General features: G+C 47.3%; 1 protein-coding gene across 4 annotated transcripts; it reads left to right on the top strand.

The window, feature by feature from the left end:
• The first annotated feature begins 1,704 nt into the window (after positions 1-1,704).
• LOC104665155 (folate receptor gamma) lies at positions 1,705-24,234 on the top strand. Of its 4 annotated transcripts, none has more exons than XM_030917471.1 (5): positions 1,705-1,841; positions 20,274-20,447; positions 23,304-23,492; positions 23,690-23,825; positions 23,931-24,234. In XM_030917471.1, exons 2-5 carry the CDS (start codon positions 20,280-20,282, stop codon positions 24,173-24,175), a joined length of 738 nt encoding a protein of 245 aa, XP_030773331.1. In that variant the 5' UTR covers positions 1,705-1,841; positions 20,274-20,279; the 3' UTR covers positions 24,176-24,234. The 4 variants fall into 4 exon arrangements, with proteins under 4 accessions (XP_030773331.1, XP_010365195.2, XP_010365197.2 ...); XM_010366893.2 differs by lacking the exon at positions 1,705-1,841 and adding an exon at positions 19,941-20,095; XM_010366895.2 differs by lacking the exon at positions 1,705-1,841 and adding an exon at positions 19,941-20,095 and having other exon boundaries at positions 23,690-23,807; positions 23,931-24,230.
• Positions 24,235-25,161: the final 927 nt, after the last annotated feature.

Genomic DNA, 25,161 nt, shown 5'->3' with positions numbered 1-25,161 from the left:
GTAATTGACTTGCCCTTAGTAATTTTGGGGCCCTAAGATTTATTTTCCTTTTACACCTTCAAACCTCAGTTTCCCCATGTGTAATGTAGGGGCACTGTCAGCCCCACAGGGTTCTTGTCAGAGTCAAATGAAACAATACATGTGATGGGGTTCAGCTTCTGACCCAAGGAACTGCTCAGTGACCTAAGCTAGAGGCCTTGATCTAAGTACCGAGGGAGAGAGGAGGCTCCAACTAGGGTAGCTGACTGACTGGATTTGAATCCAGCCCAAGGTCTATTACCCATCCTCTGAGGACCTTGGCTGTGTATTCATTTCCTATAGCTGCTGTAACAAATTACTACAAACTTGTTGGGTTAAACCACACAGATTTGTTCTCTTTCATTTCTGGAGGTCAGAAGCCATAAATCAAAGTGTCAGCAGGACTACATTCCTTGTGGAAGCTTCCAAGAACAATCAGTTTCCTTGCCTTTTCCAGCTTCCAGAAGCTTCCTGCATGCCTGGTGGTCCCCCTTCCTTGCATCCCTCTAACCTCTTGCTTCCACCTTTATGTGTCCTACTACTCTCTCTGAGCTGCTGCCTCCCTCGCATAAGGATTACATCAAGCCCATTCAGAAAATCCAGGATCATCTCCCCATCTCAAGACCCATTTCTTAATCACGTTTGTAAAGTCCCTTTTGCCGTATAAAGTAACATTTGGACATTCCAGATATTAGGACATGGACACAGGTACCATCTCTCTCCCATGTGGGCCTCAGTTTGCACTTTAGGAAAGTAAAGAGCATTGGTCATGCCCTGTCCTCCCTGTCATCCTTGCTCTGTGGAGTTCTCCCTGAGGCAGGAATATTGGGTGGAGGCCAGAGGGTTGGGTCCTACCTGCCTGACTACTCTAGCACCCAAATTCTCACAATCTTGTCACCAGCAGTTATAGCCCCCGGGCCTGGCTGTCCCCCAACCTGTGTTCCAGCACTCCACCGTTCCCTTCCATTTCCTGGGTGCTTCTGATGCAGGACTTTTTCTGGGACACTTTGCCAGACTCACAAGAGGGGTGCCCTGTTTATTCGGTCTGCCATGCTCAATCCCTTGCAGGAGGGAGCACATGAGTGAGTGAGTGCAGGATCTGGTTGGCTGTTCCAGGTGCTGACAGCAGCAAGCTCCATGCAGGGCCCTCAGCCAGTCCAGGTGCGAGCGAGCAAGGGCAGGATCCAGCTGGCTGCTCTGGGCACTGGCAGGAGAAATCTCCATATGGGGCCTGTGGCAGTGCCCAGGTGGGGGTGCCCATGACCCTGAAACCCCAGGGAGGGTATTACAGTGCTCTCCTAGTTCTGCTGTCCATGGACGGTGGTGTGTTCGCAGCTCAGTTGGCCCCTCGCCTCGTTGCATGGGGTGGTTGCCCTCTGCCAGCAAGGGCAAAGAGCCAGTGTGACAGCCTTTCTGGGTACCCACACTTGGTGGGTCCAGAGCCCTTGGCCAGTGTCCAAGAAGAATGAGGTTGTGCAGACAATTGAAGGTTGATGAAGGCGGAGACTTTTATTAAGCGATCAAAACATCTCTTAGCGGAAAGGGGAACTGGAGAGGAAACAGGAAGGGCCAGTTATCTTTTATCTTCCCCCGAAGTCAGGCTGTCTCTTCTGTAGTCCAGCCATCTCTTCCATGAAGTCCGGTTGTCTCCTCGAAGTCTTCTCAAAGTCCGGCCATCTTCCCCTCTACTGACTGAGTCTGGGGCCTTTATATGCACAGGATGGAGAGTGCATGCTGACTGGTTTGTGGGTAGGCAAAACAGGTTAAAGTGAAGACATCACTCAAAGATGGGCACGACAGTGTAGAAAACCAATTAGGAAAAGGTAAGTATTTGTAAAATAGCTGAAGGGTGGGGATCAATCAGAGGAAAGGACAACAAATGGGAAGACAAGTTTTCAATCTGGTCTGAGGATTTAGCTTGTAGCTTGGCTTTCAGGCTTTAAACTGGCTTTGGCTTGAAGGTGGGATTTCACCAGGGACCAGTCCCTATTTGCCTAGGCATTTGGCTGCCTCCTGTCCCTCTCATTTCCCCCTCTGAAGAGGTACAATTACCTGTCGTTAGAATAGAGACAAAGACAATCAACTGCTTCCTGCTGACAGAGGGTGCTGTTTTGGGCAAACAGCAATCAGAGCTCCCTCAGGGGCCTATCTAAGGGTCCCAGGTTAAAGGGAGCCATCATTCAAGGCTCTGGTTACTTGACTGTTCAGAGTTTGATGGCCTCTAAGTGAGAAGAAACAATTTGGGTTATTAGATGACATGTATCAAAATGGAACAACAAGGGGGTAAGGACAGCTCAAAAATCCCAAGGCTGCTGACATGCCCAGATAACTGGTGGCTATAGTTATACCTGCTAAGATTTGGGTGCATGGGGCTTGGCTTTGGTTTGCTCCCTTGGTTTCATTTTCCCAAAAAAACCTCCAGATTATGGGCACCACATCCTATTTACTCCTATCACCTGGCAGGATTTGCAGGATAATTGCCCAGAACTAGAATATTTATTCATATTTTTACATTACCCATCCCTTCTGTTTCTTCTGGGCCACAATCAGAGATCACTAGTTGGTTCACAGGAATAAGGAGGATTAGTCTAAAATGTAGGCAAAAGCTTAGAAACAACTGACACTAGAATTTAATGACAAGTGTATGATAAATTTTGAAACATAATATATTTTCTCTCTCCAGTCATCATTTCTATTAAAAATAAATCATGATAGGACTGAGTTGTTTGCAAAATAAACTTTGATCTTATACTTGGCCTAGTCATTTGCATAAAGTGCAGCAAGAATAATTATTTTCACATAGGCTTTTAAAATTGGCTTTGATGGAACTCTGTTTCACAAGGAATCTCAAGTAGGACCTTTTAAAGCTGAGCTCAGCCATGGGTTTGTACCCTCAAATACCTATGAGTTGGGTAAATTCTTCTTTTCTCGAGGTCCCCAGATAACATAGGACTCCTGGCCCTTTAGAAAATGACATTCTTTACTCACCACAGGTTAGGAATCCTGTCCAGGGACTGTGTAGACAAGGTATGAAGCCAGTTTTCCCAAGAGGATTTTATTGGCTCTGCAAGTCAAGCTTGATTCCCTAAAGGAAAGCACACCATTCCAGTCAAATCCTTGGTAACATAACCAGTTTCTCCAGTTGCATCCTGCTGCAAAAGAAAATGGATTCTTATTGCACTGATGCAAATAACTGTATTCTGTAAGTTAAGAATATTCACAAATAGTTTCCAAATTCTAGATAAACCAGGCAGAGAGAAATATGCTCCAAATTTTGTTCACAGGAGTAAACCTTACTCAATTGTTAAAAGCTGTAGATAGCTCAAAAGAAATTTCCTTGATTCTGGAAAAAACAAAACAAGGATCAGCAATTTTTAAGCAAAAAGTTAAAAAGGATTACTTCAGTTTTCTATTAGTTCAGTTTATTCAGTTAACTCTTGTCCTGCTTGATATTCGTGGGCATTTCATCTCTTTATGACTCCTGTATGCTTTTCCTCTGTTCCAATGTCACCATCTCCAAAGTCATCAGAAACCTGCATTTGAGGGCACCTTTCAAAGTCCAATAGCTGACCACAAATCATCTTTTGAAAAGGGTCAAAACAAAATAACAAAATATCCTTGGGTAGTTGCACTCAAAAACATGATTGACAAAGAAATTTGGTTTTTCTCTGTGGTTTATAATAACTTAACACAATAACCTTAATTATGACTGATAGCATATACTCAGACATTTGAGTTTTAGAAGTCCCAAACAATTAGGCCAGGCACCATGGCTCATGCCTGTAATTCCAGCACTGTGGGAGGCCAAGGCAGGTGGATCATGAGGCCAAGAGATCTAGATCATACTGGCCAACATGGTGAAACCCTGTTTCTACTAAAAATACAAAAATTAGCTGGGCATGGTAGCACATGCCTGTAGTCCTAGCTACTCAGGAGGCTGAGGGAGGAGAATCACTTGAACGCTGGAGGTGGAGATTGCAGTGAGCCAAGATCATGCTACTGCACTCTAACCTGGTGACAGACTGAGACTCCGTCTCAAATAAATAAATAAATAAATCCCATACAATTTTGGAACATATATTAATATTATTCACTAAAATATACACTGAAGAAGGTCATACATTATTTTTATTTTGGCAATCCCATGTAACTAAATGTGTTAAATAATCCTGTTTACCTCTCTTTTGGATGCTCTGGGGCCTTCAGTAGCATCCAAAAGTTAGGGGTTAGAAAAGACAACCTTGAACCTGAAGTTTGATTTTGGGAAGTCTGTCAAACATATTAAAGATTTAAAACACTTAATATTTTGAAATAGAACTCCAGATTACCATGTTATTTATTTTAGCCAAAATGATGAGTCAAAAATTTTAAAACAAGGCAAAAACCTTTCATTATCCTTTACTATTACATGAAAATCTTCAAGAGAGAAAGTCAAATTTCACCATTGCATGTAAATCTATTTTCAGTAGTCTTAGTTTCATGTTGTAATGGTAACTCTTAGCAATTTTTAATTTTAATGTAAAACCTGGTAAGTTATTTTAATTATGTACTAGGTACAGATAAAGTGTGACTCTTTCCAGCATAGTTAAGGGTGTGGTGAATTCCATATGTCCCCAGACCTTACCAAATTGTAAAGCAGGCAGGTCAAACAGTTCTCAAAAGCCAAAGAAGCAGTTTATAACCTTATAACATTTAGCAAACCTAGTATCTGACCCGCATATGTTAGACCGCATATTTTCATTTTGATGACATTTGTATTTTACCAATTATCTTCAAAATTGTTTTTCTTTCTCAAAGATTAAAGTCACATGAACTAAAAGGCAATACAGCTTTTGTTTTTCCTTCAAAAAATGTTTGATCTAAGCACTTATTTTCTTTAAGCGAATTAGAACTCTTTTTTTATATAAACATCATACATAAATAACACATATGTGATTACACAGACAGACAGAAGTTTCAGTAGTTGTAAGATTTTTAATTTGCCAATCTCCTAATTGGATTATTGGCCTCAGGATGGAGTACTTCAAGAAGCAGGGCTAGGAAAGCATGCAGTTTCCAGGGCCTAATAAGCATAGCTGGAAGACAAAAACAGAGTTTGAAAAGGATCTATCTGCTTTTAATTCGTGGGGTTCTGTAAGAAAAACAGAGTTGTTTTTTCTTTTTTTCCAAAATGGAATCTGTGGCAACTTCTCTGTTTTTCCCAAGGAGTCTCATGCTCTCAGAAGTTATCTTAAGGCCTCTCACGCATGCATGAAGAGTGACAAGACAAATTGGAGAAAAATAATTCAGTTGACTGAGAAAAAATTGTTTTTCAGAAAAACAAGATCCATGAAGAGAAAAACACAAAGGTCTTTTAAATATACCTATAGCTTGGATATCCACTTTTAATTAAGCTGAACACTCTTTAAGATAACCCTTTTAAATCCCTTAGTACCCAACTTTAGCCATGCCAAGCCACCAATATTTCTGGCTTTTGAACTTTACCATTTCTTTTAACATTTTGCACAGGGAGAGAGAGGCCAGAGGTCTGACTGGCAGAAAACTTTTACCCTTCTGTCCGCATGTCAGGCCTCTGGGTTCCCTTCCCCCAAGCTCAGTTTTTTTGTTTGTTTGTTTGTTTTTGAGACGGAGTTTCACTCTTGCCACCCAGGCTAGAGTGCAATGGCGTGATCTCAGCTCACTGCAACCTCGCCTCCTGGGTTCAAGCAATTCTCCTGCCTCAGCTACCCGAGTAGCTGGGATTACAGGCACATGCCACCATGCCTGACAAATTTTTTTTTTTTTTTTTTGAGACAGAGTTTCGCTCTTGTTGCCCAGGCTGGAGTGCAATGGTACAATCTCAGCTCACCACCACCTCCACCTCCCAGGTTCAAGTGGTTCTCCTGCCTCAGTCTCCTAAGTAGCTGAGATTACAGGCATGCATCATCACATGCAGCTAATTTTGTATTTTTAGTAGAGATGGGGTTTATCCATGTTGGTCAGGCTGGTCTCAAACTCCCGACCTCAGGTGATCCACCCGCCTCGGCCTCCCAAAGTGCTGGGATTACAGGTGTCTGAGCCACCGCACCTGGCCTAATTTTTGTATTTTTAGTAGAGACGGGGTTTCACCACATTGGCCAGGCTGGTCTCAAACTTCTAACCTCAGGTAATCTGCCCTTATTGGCCTCCCAAAGTGCTGGGATTACAGGCGTGAGCCACCGCACTCAGTGCCCCCTGCCTCAAGCTCAGTTTTCAGTCAAGCAGTTTAAGGTTTGAGAAATTAACTTTTCCCAGTCTGGGGGATGCATCTGAGGGGAGTGTCCTGTGTCATGGGGACATGATTACCTGTCTGCAAAGAGAGGACAGAGGAGAAAAAAGGAAAACGAAGGCATTTTTTTTTTTTTTTTCAAAGGAGACCCAGTGATTCAGGAGGCATTTGAGAGAAGTACAGACTGAAGATGATTGGTTACCCATCTGGAAAGAGGGGAACAAGGCAGCTCTTAGTTCCTTTCTCTTCCCAGCAAATACCCAGGGTACATTAGGAAGACAAAGAAGAGGTGTCCCTCTTGTTAGTGTTTTTTTTTTGGGGGGTGGGGGTACATAGTCTCACTCTGTTGCCCAGGCTGGAGCACAATGTCATGATCTTGGCTCACTGCAACCTCCACCTCCTGAGTTTGAGTGATTCCCCAGCCTCAGCTTTCCCGTTAGCTGAGATTACAGGTACATGCCACCATACCTGGCTAATTTTTGTATTTTTAATAGAGACAGGATTTAGCCATGTTGGCGAGGCTGGTCTTGAACTCCTCACCTCAAGTGATCCACTTGCCTCAGCCTCCCAAAGTGCTGGGATTACAGGTATAAGCCACCACGCCTGGCCACCCCTTCTTTCTTCCATCCTTATATCCCCGAGTCCAGGTGACCTTGGCAGGGTGCCACCCATGGGTGTGAATGTGGCTTTTACCCATGTTGACAGGTGGCCTAGGGGGTGGGAATTATCCACACTCACCCACGTGCTGCTTGTCCCCCTGCTGTCGTAACCTTTGAATTCCCCAGACCTCATTTATGCCATGAGTACTAGCATGACCTCTATCCATGAAATAGGGGCTTGGCTTACTCAGCAGGAATTAATCATGCTCACCTGCACTGTACCCTTTACCTTCCATTGTTGTCTGCCTCTGGATCCCTCAGATCCAGTTTTTCTTTCTTTTTTTTTTAGACAGAGTCTTGCTCTGTTGCCCAGGCTGGAGTGCAGTGGCACGATCTCGGCTCACTGCAAGCTCCGCCGCCGGGTTCACGCCATTCTCCTGCCTCAGCCTCCCGAGTAGCTGGGACTACAGGCACCCGTCACAGCGCCCGGCTAATTTTTTGTATTTTTATAGAGACGGGGTTTCACCGCGTTTGCCAGGATGGTCTTGATCTCCTGACCTTGTGATCCGCCCGCCTCGGCCTCCCAGAGTGCTGGGATTACAGTCGTGAGCCACCGCGCCCGGCCAGTTTTTCTTTCTAAGGCTTCATACTGAAGCTTGGAATTGAGTTTGGGACAAAAAAGTGTCTCGAGGGTGCATGGATTCATGTAAATTAAGTCCCAGATGACCCTTGCCAAATTTGCAGCCAGAAGCTGGTGGGTCACTCCCCCATTGCTTCCCTATCATAAGCAGACTACTAAGGTAGGGGAAAAAAAACTTCTCACATAGAAAAGCTCCCTATACTTGCAGGGCTATGTGAACTCCTGACATGGTGGAGAAAAGAATGGGGGGTGGAAACAGCTTAAGTATCATAGTGTGGGGAGGTGCCTGGGGGTAAAAAAGCCTCCTGCTTTGTGCACATGGGTCGCTTCAACTGGGAAAAGACTGTTAATCACTGTACCTTCCTTGCTTCTAAGAACAGACAGAAATCGCATTTTTCCAAATTGCATAGCTGATGGCTGGGCCAGATGCTCGTTCTACCTAGTAATACCTCTGCAGTTTGCAGCAATACCCTTAACATTATAAAAGAAGAGATAGAAGCCATTTCAAAACGTGAAAGAAGGAAGGAAGAGTTGCATAGAAAAGTCTATGGGTCTTGGCCGATGCTCTAACAGGCGGTTGGGGACCAAGCCAAGTCTAGGGGCCTTATGGCAAAGCCAGGGAGTGCCCTCAGCCAGATGACTTCAGTTGCCCCAGGATCTTATTCCAGTCCTACGTGACAGCTAGTCCTCTGTGAAGGGAAACAGGCCAACATTCCTTTCACCTAAAAGAGAGAGAAGGATGGCAGAGCCACATCCGGCCCTCTGTAACTGTACCATGCATTCTCAACTGACCACCCCGAGGTTGGGTGCTTCATCTGCCTTCAGAGGAAAGTCTGAGGACATTAAGTGTTGGAAAAGAAGTGATGAGTCAGATCTGCTTCTACTCACCCTTCTGACAAATTCCAGATGAGCCCTTGATGATGCAGGATTTTTTTCTTCACCCCTTCGCCGGACTCGTGACAGGGGTACCCTGTTTATTTGCTCTGCTGCGCTGAACCCCTTGTGGGAAGGAGCATGTGAGTGAGAAAGTGCGGGATCTGGCTGGCAGCTACAGGTGCCAGAAGGAGCAAGCTCTGTGCAGGGCCCACAGCAGTGCCCAGGTGGGAGACACAAAACCAGGTGCTACAGTGCTCTCCTAGCGATGGCAGTGGTGGGCCGTCCAAAGCGGCAGTTGCCATGGCACCGGCTGTGGTGGGGTGTGGGTGTGGGCCGTGGGTCTTTGGGTGTGGATGCCAAGGCAAATGGTCCCCAGGGCCTGCTGCCCGGGGATCCTGCCCCAGGGAGCCACTGCAGTGGAGCCACTGTGGCAGATTGAACCACCCGCCAGTGGGGGAATGGCACAGTTGGGTACAGAGGGGCCCTGAGGCAGAGCTGAGCCCAGAGTGGTGGTGTGCTTGCGCACCGAGCACAGGAGTTGGGCCCCAAATGCAGGGTCGTAGTCGCGCTTCAGAGGCCTGGGGCAGGAAGTGGGAATGTCACCTGCCTCCCAGACCCAGACAGTGATGTGGCCATCATGCCCACCCTGCAAACGGCACTAGATTCCTGTGCCAGGTCCCCGTGCCTCGGTGGGAGACTCAGCGTGGGGCGGCCCAAGGCTGCATCCCCAGGATCCACCCAGTGTCAAGGTGACTGCCAAGCCTGTGGCTCCCAGTGACCAGGTCCAGGGCCTGCAATCTGCTCCCAGAGGTGCACCCCTGGCAGGGTCTCAAGCCAGGTGAGGGGGAGTCCTGGGCTGCCCCAGAGCCCCAGAGAACTTGGACCAATGTCACCCCTACCCTGGATGCTGGCCTGGGCTGGGTAAGGGCCTGCAGCACCCCCATGCCCCAGACTGTAAGGAGGCAGCAGGAGTGGCTATGGGAGCAACAGTAGTGGCGGTGGGTCCCCTGTGTCCCATGTCCCTATGGTAGCCGACTGTGCTGCCCCCCCACCCAGCCAGGCCAGACCCGTGCCCAGGCCCGGAGCCTCTGCTGCAGCTTCAACCTTGCTCCCTGCTGTGTCCTGGGAGCCAATGAGCATCCAGCCAAAGGTGCGGCTGGGACTCACAGGACCAGTCCTAGGAGCATCAGGTTCATTTGTGCAGAGTTGGCTTTGGCCACCATGCCACCTGCTCCTTACCTGCCACCACTGTGGGGAGACACAGAGAAGGGGCATGACCAGGGATGTGCATTCTGCAGAGCTGGGGACAGGTGGAAGCCATGCCTCTCCTGAGTTGGCAGGATAGGAGTTCCCCAGGGACAGTTGCAGCCACCCAAGTCTTGGCTGTGGGCCCAGACCTCCTGTTAACTCTTGGGGGTCCAGGAGGGTCCCCAGACCCAGTCGTGGCAGGCTCAGGGGTGTCTGCCTCCACTGCCTGGCCTCTCCCCGCTCCCGATGCCCACTCTGATCTCAGGGCAGGGTTGGGGCTGAGCCTATTGCAGTCTGGCTAGGTGTGCACAGGCTCAGGGCATCACTGATGCACCAGCCCCCTGCTGCCTCAGCCCTCCCGCTCCAGACTTTGGGTGCCAACAAGTGTGGGAAGGAGGCTGAAATGAGGCTGGGGACAGCTCGCTGCTGGCCTGTGGTCACCCTTGGCACGAGTGGCCTGGGTGCCATGAGTGGTGGTAAGAGGCAGACAGGCTCCTGGGCAGGAAAGGACTGGTGCCCATTGAAGCTCTACCTTCAGGCCAGGGAGGACCTGAAGCCTGGGGGCTGGGCTGCCAGTCCCAAGGACTGGAGTCAGCGGGAACTTGTGGTGCCTTTTCCAGGCCTGCCCATGGACAAATCAGCACTCACTTCCTCTCCTCTGAGGCCCATAAAAGCCCTGAGTTTAGCCAAAGCAGAGCAGAGGTTGGAGAGATCATGGGATGACCAGCTGCAGAGAGGAGCTACCCTCTCTGCTGAGAGCTGGGAAGATGATGGGATGAGCAGCAGCAGTGAGGAACTATCCTCTCTGCTAAGAGCTAAACACTGGATGGAATGATTGGCCTAGAGAGGAGCTACCCATTGGGGTCTCCTCTGAGCTGTTCTTTTTTTTTTTTTTTTTTTGAGATGGAGTCTTGCTTGCTCTGTTGCTGAGGCTGGAGTGCAGTGGCGTGATCTCGGCTCACTGCAAGCTCCACCTCCTGGGATCATGCCATTTTCCTGCCTCAGCCTCCCAAATAGCTGGGACCACAGGTGCCCGCTACCATGCCTGGTTAACTTTTTTGTATTTTTTTAGTAGAGACGGGGTTTCACTGTGTTAGCCAGGACGGTGTCGATCTCCTCTCCTCATGATCCACCCGCCTCGCCTCGGATTACAGGCATGAGCCACAGCACCCGGCGCCTCTGAGCTGTTCTAACACTCAATAAAGCTCCTTTTTATTTTGCTTGCCCTTCACTTGTCTGCATACCTCATTCCTCGTGGATGCAGGACAAGAACTTGAGTAAAGGCACCACTGGCCACAGAGGTTTCCGGCCAGAAAAGCAATACCCCAAAGATCCCATGACACTAGTTCCATCATCTAAGGACAGTGGTATATTAGCAGCTCAGTTGGCCCCTGGCAGCAGTACCCAGGTGAGGGTGCCTGTGACCCCAAAGCCCCAGAGTGAGTTTTACAGTGATTTCTTAGTTCCAGTGTCCATAAATAGTGGTGCGTTAGCAGCTCAGTTGGACCCTTGCCTCATTGCGTGGAGTGGTTGCCCTCTGCCAGCAAGGGCAAAGGGCCAGTGTAACAGCTTTTCTGGGGACCCGCACTTGGTGGATCCAGAGCCCTTGCCTGGCATCCAAAAAGAATGAGGTCACGTGGACAATTGAAGGATGGTGAAGGCAGGGAATTTTATTAAGAGATGAAAATGGCTCTCAGAGGAGAGGGGAGCTGGAGAGGGGTTGGGAAGGGCCAGTCATCTTCCCCCAAAGTCAGGCCATCTCTTCCACAGTCTGACAGTCTCTTCCCCAAAGTCTACTCATCTCCTCAAAGTACGGCTGTCTTCCCCTTTACTGACTGAGTCTGGGGTCTTTACAGGCACAGGATGGGGAGTGTGTGCTCATTGGTTTGTGAATATGCAAAATAGGTTAAAGCGAAGACATCACTCAAAGGTGGGCACAACAGTGTACAAAACCAATTAGGGAAGGGTAAGTATATGAAAAATAGACGAAGGGTGGGGATCAATCAGAGGAAAGCACACCAAATGGGAAGACAACTTTTCCATCTGGTCTGAGGATTTAACTTGTAGCTTGGCTTTCGGGCTTTAAACTGGCTTTGCCTTGGAGTTACGGTTTCACCAGGTACCCACCTAGGCATCTGGCTGCCTCCTGTCGCTATCACTACCAGGCAGTCTGGCCTCCTCTCCTCCTTTCTTGACTACCAGCTTTTCACAGAAAAACACCCTTTATTACTAAACTGCAAACATTTACTGTCTTACCCTATCTCTACTTCCGCCACTCCTACCTTGTACTCTAGAAACATTGATTCCTCTTCCTCCCACCCTCCACATCCAATCCATCACTTGCAGCCTTTTAGGGAAGTCATACGTCATTTTACACTTCAGGTGAGGAAATGGAGTCTCCTATGTTTCTTCTTCATTCCAGTTCCCTGTTGCCCTCTGCCATTGTCCCATCTGCTTTCAGCTTCTAGGGCCAAGTCAGTTTCACCAAGATTCACTGAGTCCAGACTGGAGCAGCCTCAAAGAAATAAAAATCAGGGGTGGCCTCCAGAGATCATCCTAGCCCCTACCACCACTTCACCCTTCACTTGGCATTTTCCTACTCAGACAGCAAATATTTACTGACTGCCGCTATGTGCCAGGGCACTGTTCTAAGTGCTTAGGATAAAGCCATGAACAAAATGGACACGAATCCCTGCTCTCATGACATTGACAATGTAGTTGGGGGAGACAGGGAGACAGTCACATAAATAGGTAATGATATCGGTTGTTCATAAATGAGGTGAGAAGAATAAAACCAGGGAAGAGAAGGGAGCAAGCAGGGGCGAGGTAGACCCAATATTCAAGAGAAGGTGGTCAGAAAAAGCCTCGGTAATAAAAAGACCTCTGAAGAAATTCCTAAAGAAGTGAGGGAGGGAGCCAAGTGGAAAAGGGAATGAAGATTTGGGGCTACAATCTCAGCATCTGCCACCCAGATTTCTGATGTCCCAGACTCCTGCAGCAGCACTAGCCCCACGGCTTCTCCATCTCAGAAAATGACACCAACATCTCCCCAGTTCACAAGCCAGAAACCCACTTATTTCTGTTCCCTACCTCTCCCACCACATCCAAGAAGTCTCTAAGCCCTGGAGATGTGATTTACTAAGTGTCTCATGAATCCACTCTTTCCCTTAATTCCACAATTCTTTCCCCTTCTCACTCCATCCCTATTCCACTCTCAGCCTTCCTCATCTCAGTAAATAGCCAAGCACTCCCCTCCAATTGCTCAGACCAACGCACTCTGGAGTCATCCTAATTCCTCCCTTTCTCTCATGTCCCGCATCCAGTCCATCAGCAAATCCCATCAAAGCATGCTTCAAAAGACATGAGATTATTCCTCCCTTTTCACCACGTCCACTGCCGCCACTTAGCCCTGATTCAAGTCATGGTTGCCTTGAGGCTGGGCCATTCACGTAGACATCTGTGTCAATTGTCTGCTTTCCCTTATCCCTAGAGTCAGATCAGATGCGGAACTGGAAAAAGTAAATAAAGTTTCCATTTTATTCAGAGTAAAATCCCCAGTCTTTGCTGAGTCTGAAACTTGGGGCCCTGCAGATCTGGCCTGGACCCCACACCTGCCTCTCCCAGCTCACTGCTGGCCACACTGGCCTCCTCCTTGCTGTTTGCTCCTGAAATGCACTGAGTACATTTTTGCCTCAGGGCCTTTGGACCTACTGGTCCCTCTGTCTGGAGCACTCCTTCCTCCAGGTTCACATGACTCCCTTCTTACCTCATTATGGTATCAGCCCAAGCATCACTTCCTAGATCTTTCCTATAGAAGATAGCCCCTCCTTCCTCACTCTCTGTCCACTTAGCCTGCTTCAGTTTTCTTCAGAGCACACCCTTTTTATACATTTGTTTTCTGTTGTCTCTCCCTAACAATCTCCCACCCCCAAACTAGAATGTCAGCTCCCTGACAGTAGGGACTTTTTCTTGGTCACTTCTGTAGCTCTAGAACCCAGAACAGCCTAGCACGTGGTAGGTGCCCAATAACTAATTCTGAGCTTATTTTTTGAATGAATCCCCACTTCTACCCTCCTGGTCGAAGGCACCATCATCTCAGGCCTGGACTTGTGAAACAGCTTTCTAGCTAGTCTACCTTGCCCAATTCCAGCCTATACATAATCCCATCTGAACACACCAAGACTGCCAATTGAACTGTGACATTCCCCTGCTTAAAACTCTTCCACTGTGTCCAGTTGTAGAAACAACATTTTGTTTATCCATTTATCCATCGGTGGACACTTGGGTTGCTTTCAACTTCTGGCTATCATGAATAATGCTGCTGTGAATATGACTGCACAGATAGCTGTTTGCATCCCTGCTTTCAATTCTTTTGGGTGTATGCCCACAAGAGGAATTGCTGGATCATATGGTAATTCTATATTTAATTTTTTTTTCACAGCATCTGGACTATTTTACATTCCCCCTCCACTAGATATGTTCTTATATACAAAGGTGGACGATTATACAAGGACATTCCCTGCAGCATTGACTATAACAGTGAAATACAAGAAGCCACTTAAATTCAATAGAATAATGAAATAGAATCATATAGATCTATGTACACAGATAAGGGACCATCTATATAGTACATTCTGTTAAGTAAAGCAAGCAAAGTGAGCTGGGCACAGTGGCTCATGCCTGTAATTCTAGCACTTTGGGAAGCTGAGGTGGGAGGATCACTTGAGCCCAAGACGTCAAGGCTGCTATGACCTATGATTATGCCACTGCACTCCAGCCTGGGTGACAGAGAGAGACCCTGTCAAAAAGAAAAAGAAAAAACAAAAGAAATCAAAGTGCAAGGGAATTAGGGGGTATTCTTATTCCTGAGGACTGGTGCCATGGCATCCAGAGAAAGAACATTGGTGGGGATACTGATGAAAAAGAATAAAGTTTGCAGATTAGTTAAAAGTATTCCCTCAATGTTAGTTTCCTGATTTTTTAAGTAATTGGGCTTTGGTTATGTCAGATGCCAACATCTGGGGAAACTGGATGAAAACATATGGGAAACCTCTTTACTACTTTTGCAATTTTTCTGTTAAGCCTAAAATTATTTCCAAACACTAAGTTAAAAAAATCAAATAAACTTGGTGGCTTAAAACAATACCAATTAGGCTGGATGCAGTGGCTCATGCCTGTAATCCTGCAATTTGGGAGGCCGAAGCGGGCAGAAAACGTGAGGTTGGGAGTTCGAGACCAGCCTGGCCAACATGGTGAATCCCCATCTCTACTAAAAATACAGAAATTAGCCAGGCATGGTGGCACATGCCTGTAATCCCAGCTACCTGGGAGGCTGAGGCAAAAGAATCACTGGAACCCGGAAGGCGGAGGCTGCAGTGAGTGAGATCGTGCCACTGCACTCCAACCTGGGGGACAGAGCAAGACTCTGTCTCAAAACCAAACCAAACAAAACAAAATTTAAAAAAAACAGAAACACAATACTTATTTAATTATACTTCAAGATTTTGTGAGTCAGGAATTTGGGCAAGACTCAAGATTGGCCCATCTTGGCCAGGCATGGTGGCTCACTCCTGTAGTCCCAGTATTTTGGGAGGCCTAGGTTGGAGGATTGTTTGAGCCCAAGAGTTGGAGACCACCCGGGCAACACAGCAAAACCTCCTCGCTACAAAAATACAAAAACTAGCTGGGTGTGGTGGTGCATGCCTGTAGTCCCAGATACTCAGGGAGGTTGAGGCTGCAGTGAGCCATGATAGTGCCAATGCACTCCAGCTGGGGTGAAAGAGTGAGACCCTGTCTCCAAAAAATAAAAAATAAGGTAAAATAAAGATTGGCCCATCTACCCTCAACAGTTGCCTGGACTCCCTGGGGGCTCCATGCACCTAGATGCTGGACTCAGATAACCATCTGATCTTTGATGTAGTGAACAGGCACTTTGTTCTTGCTATCATCTTTGGTACCTGAGATAGAAAGCCTTAAAGAGAGGCCATGCCCATGATTAAGTTTCAGGTCAAAACAAGCAAAAAGCCAACAGCTATAGTTGTAGGTGTAGCAAATCAGTGTGCCTTTTATGTAGAGGCTACTGAAAACCAGGCATTCATTGAAGGTATTCTGGTCACTTGGATGAAGGTTGGCCTTGGCATTCACCAGAATCTTTAGTAGAGTCTTTAGCACCATTGGCAAGTCAACCAGATCTGGCCTTGGCCATGATAGTAGAGTCTGGGATTGGAAGGCATGAATTTTATGAAGTCTATAATATCAGAAATTCATTGGTTGAGGACATACCTCTTTCTTTTTGGACCCTGCGGGCGTAGTGGGTTAGGTCCTAATGCTACTGATACGTGTGCAGAGTGGGGTTTAATATGACTGTGGTTGACAGAATAATTATGAAGTGCAAAGACCTCAGATCTGTGATCAGCTTCCATAGAAGTATTTGCTCAGAAGCTTCTCAGAAACATTCTCATGATTGAAGAAGCCTTGAAGAGCCAGTATTTCTGTCTATGAAATCTTCTGTTTACTGTATTATAAGGACCCATCAGAAAGTAACTGAGGTAGTGCTGATTTCCTGAGCAGTTACTCGGTCCACTGTCTCAAGTCCATCATGTAGAATGTTCACAGAGGGTAAAGTAGGTTTAACTATTATAACTACTCACTTTTATAATTGATTTCATTTAAAGATTAATGTGATTAGTACTCTGTTTTTCCTGGCAGTTTTGTTGTAGTAAGAGTAACTGCTGTGTGGCTAAACTAAGGTTATAAGCCAAATTGTTTCCTCAGAGTTTAAGAAACACACTACTAACTCTCATGGGTTTACTAGTTGTCTGTTGCTGCATAACAAATCATTCCATAATTTCGTGGTGTATTGCTGCAGGCAACATTAAACTAAGTGGATGAAAATATGAAAAGGATATTCACATAGTCTCAGGGTGTCTCCCTGCAAGGTAGGATTACTAACAAACGGAAACTAATAATTATATGGTAAGGAAATCTCTTTAACTCAATAATTACCAGCAATAAGATGTAGCAGCCCTCATCATGTACCCCTTGATATGATGCACTGACAAAAGCACCTCTCCTCTCTAATTTTCTTGCCAAAATGCACAATCTCAAGCTAATTACAAGAAAATGCAGACAAACCCAAATTGAGGGACATTCTGCAAAATAACTGACCAGTAATTCTCTAAAAGTGTCAAGGTCATAAAAGACAAAGACAGACATTGAGGAACTGTCACAAATTGGAGGAGACTGAGGGGACATGACAACTAAATGCAACCTGGAATCATGGACGGAATCATGGGTCAGAGAAAGGACATTGGTGGGGAAACTGGTGTAAAGGGCATAAAGCTTATAGATTTGTTAACAGTATTGCCTCAATATTAATTTCCTAATTTCTTAAGTAACTGGGCTTTGGTTACATAAGATGTCAACATTTGGGGAAGTTGCATGAAAACATACGGGAAATCTTTTGATGATTTTTTGCAGTTTTTCTGCAAATCTAAAATTATTTCAAAACAAAAAGTTTAAAAAATCAAATACACATAGTTGCTTGAAACAATAACTATTTTATTATATTCCAAGATGTTGTGAGTCAGGAATTTGGGCAAAACTCAGTCGGGCAATTCTTCTGCAAAGACCCCCGCAACACATTCAAAGTCACCGGCAGAGGTTGTTGGGGGAGGGCATTGAAAAGAAGAGAAGAGTCACAGGTGGGTGCAATGGAGGGAGGGCAGAGGGCTGCTGATTATGGTGCAGGACTCATCCATGATGGAGCCCTGGGGAGGCAGGGGCTTCATAACTAGACACTGGTCTTGTCACCTCAGACTCACCTGTAGCAGGAATAGATACTGAGGCCAGACTGAAAACACAGGCTCTGCCTCAGGAGAGGCTTTCTACTAGCTGAGTAAATGATGACAGTATTGGAGATGTTCCCAACATCATAATGGGAAAACATCACTTCACACTACATAAGCAAAACACAGGAGCAGTGCCGGTCATCTTCCCAGGTTAGTAGCAATTCTACTGCCTGCAAGAGTGTTGGAGAAATACAAACCAAAGATTAGGCACTTTTATCTTGAAAACATGAAGTTCTCTTTTCTTTCCTTCCTTCCTCCCTCCCTCCCTCCCTCCCTCCCTCCCTCCCTCCCTCCCTTCCTTCCTTCCTTCCCTCTCTCTCTTTTTCTTTCTTTCTCTCTTCTTTTTTTTTGTTTGTTTGTTTGAGACAGTTTCTCACTCTGATATCCAGACTGGAGTGCAGTGGTGCCATCACAGCTCACTGCAGCCTTGACCTCCAGGGCTCAAGCAATCCTCCCAGCTCACCCTCCCAAATGGCTGAAACTACAGGTTTGCATCACCACACCTGGCTAATTTTTGTATTTTTGTGTGCAGATGAGGTCTCCCTATGTTGCCCAGGTGGTCTCAAACTCCTGGGATCAAGCGATCCATCCACCTCGGCCTCCCCAAACACTGGGATTACAGGCATAAGCCACCACACCCAGCCAGCTAACTTTTTTTATATTGGCTAATGAAAGAGTTTTGAGTTGGGACCCTATGAGGCATAAAGAAATAACTTTAGTTATGTTATCAGATGTACAGTAATACTCAAGTGTGCAATTGTGGATAACTTGAGTTCATGAAGTTTTTGTTTTTTTGTCAAAAGAAGAATAAATTTGTAGTGAAACTACCCAAAAAAGCAAAGTACAGAACAGTATGCTACCATTTGTGCACAGAAATGGGATACATGTGGTGTAACTGCATCGAATTTACTGGACGTATGTCCAGGGACCAGAACCCTTGGTGGCTTCATGTTCATACTTTTGCAAGCACATGAATAGCATCCTTAACTTAAATGTACCGTTGTACACATTCTAGTGTTATCAAAATTTACACAAATATTATCAAGTCAGAGAAGTCATTCTGTGTCTTAGTATTTTCACTTCATATTTGGTATATTTATGTATGTATACACACATACCTATATATATTTAAATAAGATTTATATTCACATGGTCGAAAAATCAAAACAATGTGGAAAGGTTTACAGAGAAAAGTCTCATGCCTAATCCTGTTCTCTTCTGCCAGGTGACCACGTTATTAATTTCTTTTCACACCTTGCCACAGAATTTTCACCTGCAAACACAGATATTCTTTTTTTTTTTAATGACAGAGTCATGTTCTGTTATCCAGGCTGGAGTGCAGTGGAGTGATCTTGGCTCACTGCAAACTCCTCCCAGGTTCAAGTGATTCTCCTGTCTCAGCTTCCAGAGTAGCTGGAATTAGAGGCGTGTAACACCACACTCAGCTAATTTTTGTATTTTTAGTAGAGATGGGTTTTTACCATATTGACCAGGCTGATGTCGAACTCCTGACCTCAAATGATCCACCTGCTCCTTGCAGTGAGCGGGGATCACACCACTGCACTCCAGCCTGGGCAACAGAGTGAGACTCTGTCTCAAAAAAAAAAAAAAAGATCCACCTGCCTCGGGCCCCCAAAGTGCCGGGATTACAGGCGTGAGCCACCATACCCGGTCAACACAGACATTCTTACTGCTTTTTTACACAGAATTTTTTTTTTTCATAGCATTTTTCTGCACCTTTCTTTTTCCACTTAACAATGCGCTTGGAGATTTTTCCATATTTGTACTTCAGGAGCTTCCTCTTTCTTTGTTACCACATTAAATTCCACGGGGTAGATGTACCATAATTTAACTGGGTCTTTATTGAAAGACAATTAAGCTGTCTCCTAGACAAAGCCTTGTGCACCTTCCTTAACAGAGGGTCTAACCAAGCAGGCAGGATGGGGTTATAAATTAGGTGGGGAGGTGGGAGAGACTCCACCTTCCCAGGTGGGCTGAGAACAGAGGTAAGGCCCTGCAGCAGGACAGAGGGAAAGTGGGGATGAGAGATGGGAGGCAAGATAGCACCTCCGCATCTCCTGGGAGGCTGGGCTCTCTGCTGTCTTTGCCTCCACTGACCAACCACTATCTGTTCTTGCTCAGCCCCCTCCTCCATTTGCCACTGACCTGTTGGCCTCCCCCAACTTCTGAGCCTGCTTCTGCCTGGGTAATTTCCCAAGACCCAGGAGGGGTGAGTGGTGAGGTACGATTGCCCCCATCCCCTTGCCTCCCACAGCATCTGCTCTGGGACCATGAACAATAGCTGACAGCTCCATGGCCTTTGCTGTCCCCATCTCAGCTTCCCTGGGCATCTAAACCTCAGCTGCCCTGGGGTAAGAGGACGGGCTGAGGAAGCAGAAGCCTGAGGCTGTCTAGAGTCTCACTCCTGCATCAGCAGGCCACCACCTGTGGTTCCTCCTTGTGCAAATTTGAGAGGAATTGCATAAAACACTGGAGAAATCCAAGAGGGGAAGTCCATAAGGGCGGTGGCTCCCTAAGTGATCACAGAGCAAGCTGGTGCCAGAGCCTGGACCTAGAGTGCTGTTGGTGGGAAGCAGGAGGAGGGTCCTGCCTCCAGGTCAGGGAAGGGCTCCCTCTCACCTCTACACGCAGCGCATGTCTTGGCTCAGCTGCCCTGTGGGGGATGCAGGGTGGGGAGGGTAGAGATCTGGGCCTGGGAAGGGGACAGTACAGACTCTCGTGGCTGCTGCCCCTCCCTCAGGCCTTGTCCACCTCTGACTGTGGCTTTCTGGCAGGAATAGATGGACATGGCCCGGCAGATGATGCAGCTGCTGCTTCTGGCTTTGGTGACTGCTGCGGGGAGTGCGCAGCCCAGGAATGCGCGGGCCAGGACGGACCTGCTCAACGTCTGCATGAACGCCAAGCACCACAAGGCACAGCCCAGTCCCGAGGACGAACTGTATGGCCAGGTGAGGGCAGCCTGGTGGAGGACAGCATGCACACAGGTCAGAGGGTGACAGCATGAGCAATGGCAGGTCCAGTGTCGTCAGAACCCAGGGTGCCGCTGCCGACAAGGAAGGGGAGGGGCGGCCGGGGCCCCCTTGCCACAGGTGAGGCCACTGAGGCAGCTCGGGGAATATGAGCTCCAATTTGAACTCCAGGCTCAGGAGAGTGCCTATATTTCATTATTCTGGTCTCCTGGCCTGCTCCCTACAAGGGTTCACATTCCCAGAGGGCTGGGAATGTGCGCAGGGAGAGACTGTGGCAGGGACACAATCTGTGGGTTAAAGCGAAGAGAGGACAGTCCGGAAGCCCCATGACATCCGAGTCATTCCCAACATTCCATTTGCTTATTTTTAAATCGGGGTTAAAAAAAAAAAGCCAAATACATAGCATACATTTTCCATTTGAGCCATTTTTAACTGTATGGTTCAGTGGTATTAAGTATGCTCATGTGGTTGGGCAACTGTCACCACTATCCATCTCCTGACCTCTTTCATCCACCAAAACTAAACAGAAACTCTGTGCCCACCACTTCATTTGCTTTTCAGAACATTCTAGGGCACATCCTCCTTGCCAGGAAATGGTGTGGATGTAGACCTTTGAGAGAGACAGATGACTATCATTCTCAGGACCATGAGCTATATGAGAGTGATGATATTTGTTGAGCCCCTACTATAGCAAGGGAGTTCTTCGCATTGTACTCAGTAACTCTTTTGGAGGCAGCAACGCTTGACCCTGACAAGGAAGACCCATCTCTGCCAAACTCCAAGACCCATGATGTGCAAGGGTCTTGCAGGAAGACCAGGAGTTGGGACATCCAAGGAAAAGCAAGTGTGAAGTCAGGCCGACGGGACAGCATGTTCTGTGTCAGCCGGCACTGGGCGTGGGCCAGGGTGTGGGAGATGGGTAGATGTGGCTCGACTCCCAAGAATTTCCTTACTGTTTCTCCTGGGTGCTTAGACCTGTCACACCTCTGCCATCACTTGACCTTAGGTGCGAGGGTTCATCCCAGTAAATTTAAGCAATTGATTCATGATTTCTCGGTTTTCTGAGTCCTGACCTAGAGTGATTTCCAAAGAGAAACCTCTACCATTTCTGCTTATCTTACTTGCCTTGTATTTACCTTTCTAGGATTGCCTTTTCCACATTTAGTCAAATCTAGGTTCAGACCCAAGTGCAGGCTATAGCTCCTTCATTCCCTACCACTCTCAGGATCTATCTAGAGTCTCCCCACCTGGACCTCCAGACCCTGGGAGAGTCAGACCAGCCCCTTGACCTCCACCCACCACACAACCTGGGCCAGGTTCTTCTCCTCCCTGTCCTCAGTCAAAAAAAAAATTTTTTTTTTTTTTTGAGATGGAGTTTCACTGTTGTTGCCCAGGCTGGAGTGCAATGGCATGATCTTGGCTCACTGCAACCTCTGCCTCCTGGGTTCAAGTGATTCTCCTGCTTCTGCCTCCTGAGTAGCTGGAATTACAGACGACTGCTACTGTGCCCAGCTAATTTTTTGGGTATTTTTAGTAGAGACAGGGCTTCTCTATGTTGGTCAGGCTGGTCTCAAACTCCTAACCTCAGGTGATCTGCCCGCCTCCTTAAATCTTAACTTCACTATTTACCGTGGGTGTAACTTACTTAAACTCTGTAAAAATGGGGGTAAGGATTCATACTGGGTTGTTGAGAGGATAAAGCGCAAAAGCCTTGGGGACTTTGCACCTACGGTGTTCTATGCCTGAGTGTTCTTTGTCTCCCTTCTATATACAGCCCACCCACCCACTAAAACCATACCCTCCCTGAGGGTAGAGATGTTACTGGTTTTCTTCACTGTGGTGTTCCTAGGACCTAGTACAGTGCCTGATGTATAATAAGCACTCAGTTAATATTGGCTGGATGCAAAATGAATGATATAAATAAGCTGAATAACATGAAATAGACCGGACGCAGTGGCTCATGCCTATAATCCCAGCACTTTGGGAGGCCAAGGCGGGCGGATCACCTGAAGTCAGGAGTTCGAGACCAACCTGGCAAACATGGTGAAACCCCATCTCTACTAAAAATACAAAATTAGCTGGGCATGGTAGTGCGTGCCTGTAATCCCAGCTACTTGGGAGGCTGAGGCAGGAGAATTGCTTGAACCCAGGAGGTGAAAGTTGCAGTGAGCCAAGATCATGCCACTGCACTCCAGCCTGGGCAACAAGAGCGAAACTCTGTCTCAAAAAAAAGTTAGTTTAATAACATGAAATAACTTTTTAAACCGTTAAGAGCTGTACTACTAATAATTACTCTTCCAGACAGTGGCTCCACCTCATCTCCTATATCCCCTGTATTACCCTCTCTTAAAAGCCAAAATTAAGTAGGCATGGTGGCTCACGCCTATAATCTTAGTATTTTTGGAAGCTGACATGAGCCAAGGAGTTTGAGACCAGCCTAGGCAACATGGTGACACCCCACCTCTACAAAAATATTTTATATTAGCCAGGCATACTGGCATGTGCCTGAATCCCAGCTCATTGGGAGGCTGAGGTGGGAGGATTATTTGAGCCCAGGATGTTGAGGCTGCAGTGAGCTATGATCACACCACTGCACTCCAGCCTGGTCAACAGAGCAAGATCCTGTCTTGAATAAATAAATAAATGAATAAATAGAGGGAAAAGCACCAATACTGTAACTGCCTCTGTCCCCAGGTGGGAGCTCCTCAAGGGCCCTCTTCAAGGGCCCTCCCCAGGAAGTGTTCCTCTGGATGACCTACCTGGGGCAGAGGAGCCAGAATATGGAGGAGACGGCTGTGGTGGGGAGAGTTTTAGTCCTGTGTCTTCCCCACCCAGTGCAGTCCCTGGAAGAAGAATGCCTGCTGCACAGCCAACACCAGCCAGGAGCTGCACAAGGACATCTCCCGCCTGTACAACTTTAACTGGGACCACTGCGGCAAGATGCAGCCCGCCTGCAAGCGCCACTTTATCCAGGATGCCTGTCTCTATGAGTGCTCCCCCAACCTGGGGCCCTGGATCTGGCAGGTATGCATGCCATTCCCACAAACATGAACCTCAGCAGAGAGCAGAGCCTGCCAGCCACTTGCAGGGAGGGCTTGGTCCAGGAATTCGGGTCTGAGGGTAGTGGACGCGCTGCTCCCTCCCACAGCTCTGGTCCCCTTTGAGGATAAAGCTGCTGAGATATGTGGCTGACAGGAGAGTTCCGTCTCCTCCCCACTCAGGTCAACCAGAGCTGGCGCAAAGAGCGGATCCTGAATGTGCCTCTGTGCAAAGAGGACTGTGAGCACTGGTGGGAGGACTGTCGCACCTCCTACACCTGCAAAAGCAACTGGCACAAAGGTTGGAATTGGAGCTCAGGTGAGGGCTGGGAGGAGATGAGATGAGGAGTGGGAGTGGGGCTTTAGGGTTGGGAGGGGTGCAGTCTGGCCCAGAAGCTCAGGGTCTTATGTTCTCCTCCCTCAGGGATTAATGAGTGTCCGGCCGGGGCCCTCTGCCGCACCTTTGAGTCCTACTTCCCCACTCCAGCCACCCTTTGTGAAGGCCTCTGGAGCCACTCCTTCAAGGTCAGTAACTACAGTGGAGGGAGCGGCCGCTGCATCCAGATGTGGTTTGACTCAGCCCAGGGCAACGCCAATGAGGAGGTGGCCAAGTTCTATGCTGCGACCATGAATGCTGGGGCCCCGTCCCATGGGATTATTGGTTCCTGATCCAAGAAGGGTCCTCTGGGGTACTTCCGACAATCTATTCTACTAGACAAATCCACATGGGTCTTGTGTCTTGTAATCTGGGGATGAGTGGGTTGGAGGGACACATTGCTTCATCTTTTCCATTGACAGGCCCCAAATCGGGCTGGAACTAGCCTGATGTTCACTGGGAAGCAGGGTGTGGAGGTTGAGCTAGAATCCAGTTATCTGATCCCTTAGTCTGGGTCTCTTATCCCTGCACTGGCTTCCCCCTCACGCCAAGCTCATCCCACCTGCACTACACATGGAGAAAGACACAGATGGAGGGAAGGTCAGAGTTAGCTGATGAGTTATTGGATTCAAGTTGGGAAGAGAGTTTCTTTTCCCTTCTCTCACTAGATACAGGCTGGATGGAGATATTGGTGGGGAGGAGGATCTCAGTGATGAACATTTGCCTTGTTTCTATCTATTTATTTCTTTACTTATTTGAGACAGGAATCTTGCTGTGTTGCCTAGGCTGGTCTTGAACCCCTGGGCCCAGACAATACTCCTTCCTTGGCCTTCCAGAGTGCTGGGATTACAGGCATGAGTCACTGTGCCTGACCTGCTTTTTTAAAAAACAATGACAACTAATGTTGCAATTAACAATCTTTTACTTAGTGGAATGTTACATTTAAATTCCAGAAAAGATTATTGGGTCAAGAGTACATATAATTTTGAGAGTTACAACTTTATGGAGGTTGTATCAATGTGGCTCCCCCACCAGCAAAGTATGAGAGTGCCTCTTTCTCCACTGGGTGTGATGACTCATGCCTGTGATCTCAGCACTTTGAGATGCTGAGGCAGGAGAATCTCGAACCCAGGAGTTCAAGATCAGCCTGGGCAACATGGTGAAACTCCATTTCCACAAAAAAGCTAAAAAAATCATCTGGGCATGGTGGTGTGCACCTGTAGTCCCAACTACTAGGGAGGCTGAGATGAGAGAATCGCTTGAGCCTCAGCAGGTTGAG

This window comes from Rhinopithecus roxellana, chromosome 15, assembly GCF_007565055.1.
Source record: "Rhinopithecus roxellana isolate Shanxi Qingling chromosome 15, ASM756505v1, whole genome shotgun sequence".
NCBI classification, from domain to species: domain Eukaryota; kingdom Metazoa; phylum Chordata; class Mammalia; order Primates; family Cercopithecidae; genus Rhinopithecus; species Rhinopithecus roxellana.
Note: the sequence above shows the minus strand (reverse complement) of the source record. Positions and strands in the feature narration are given on the sequence as shown.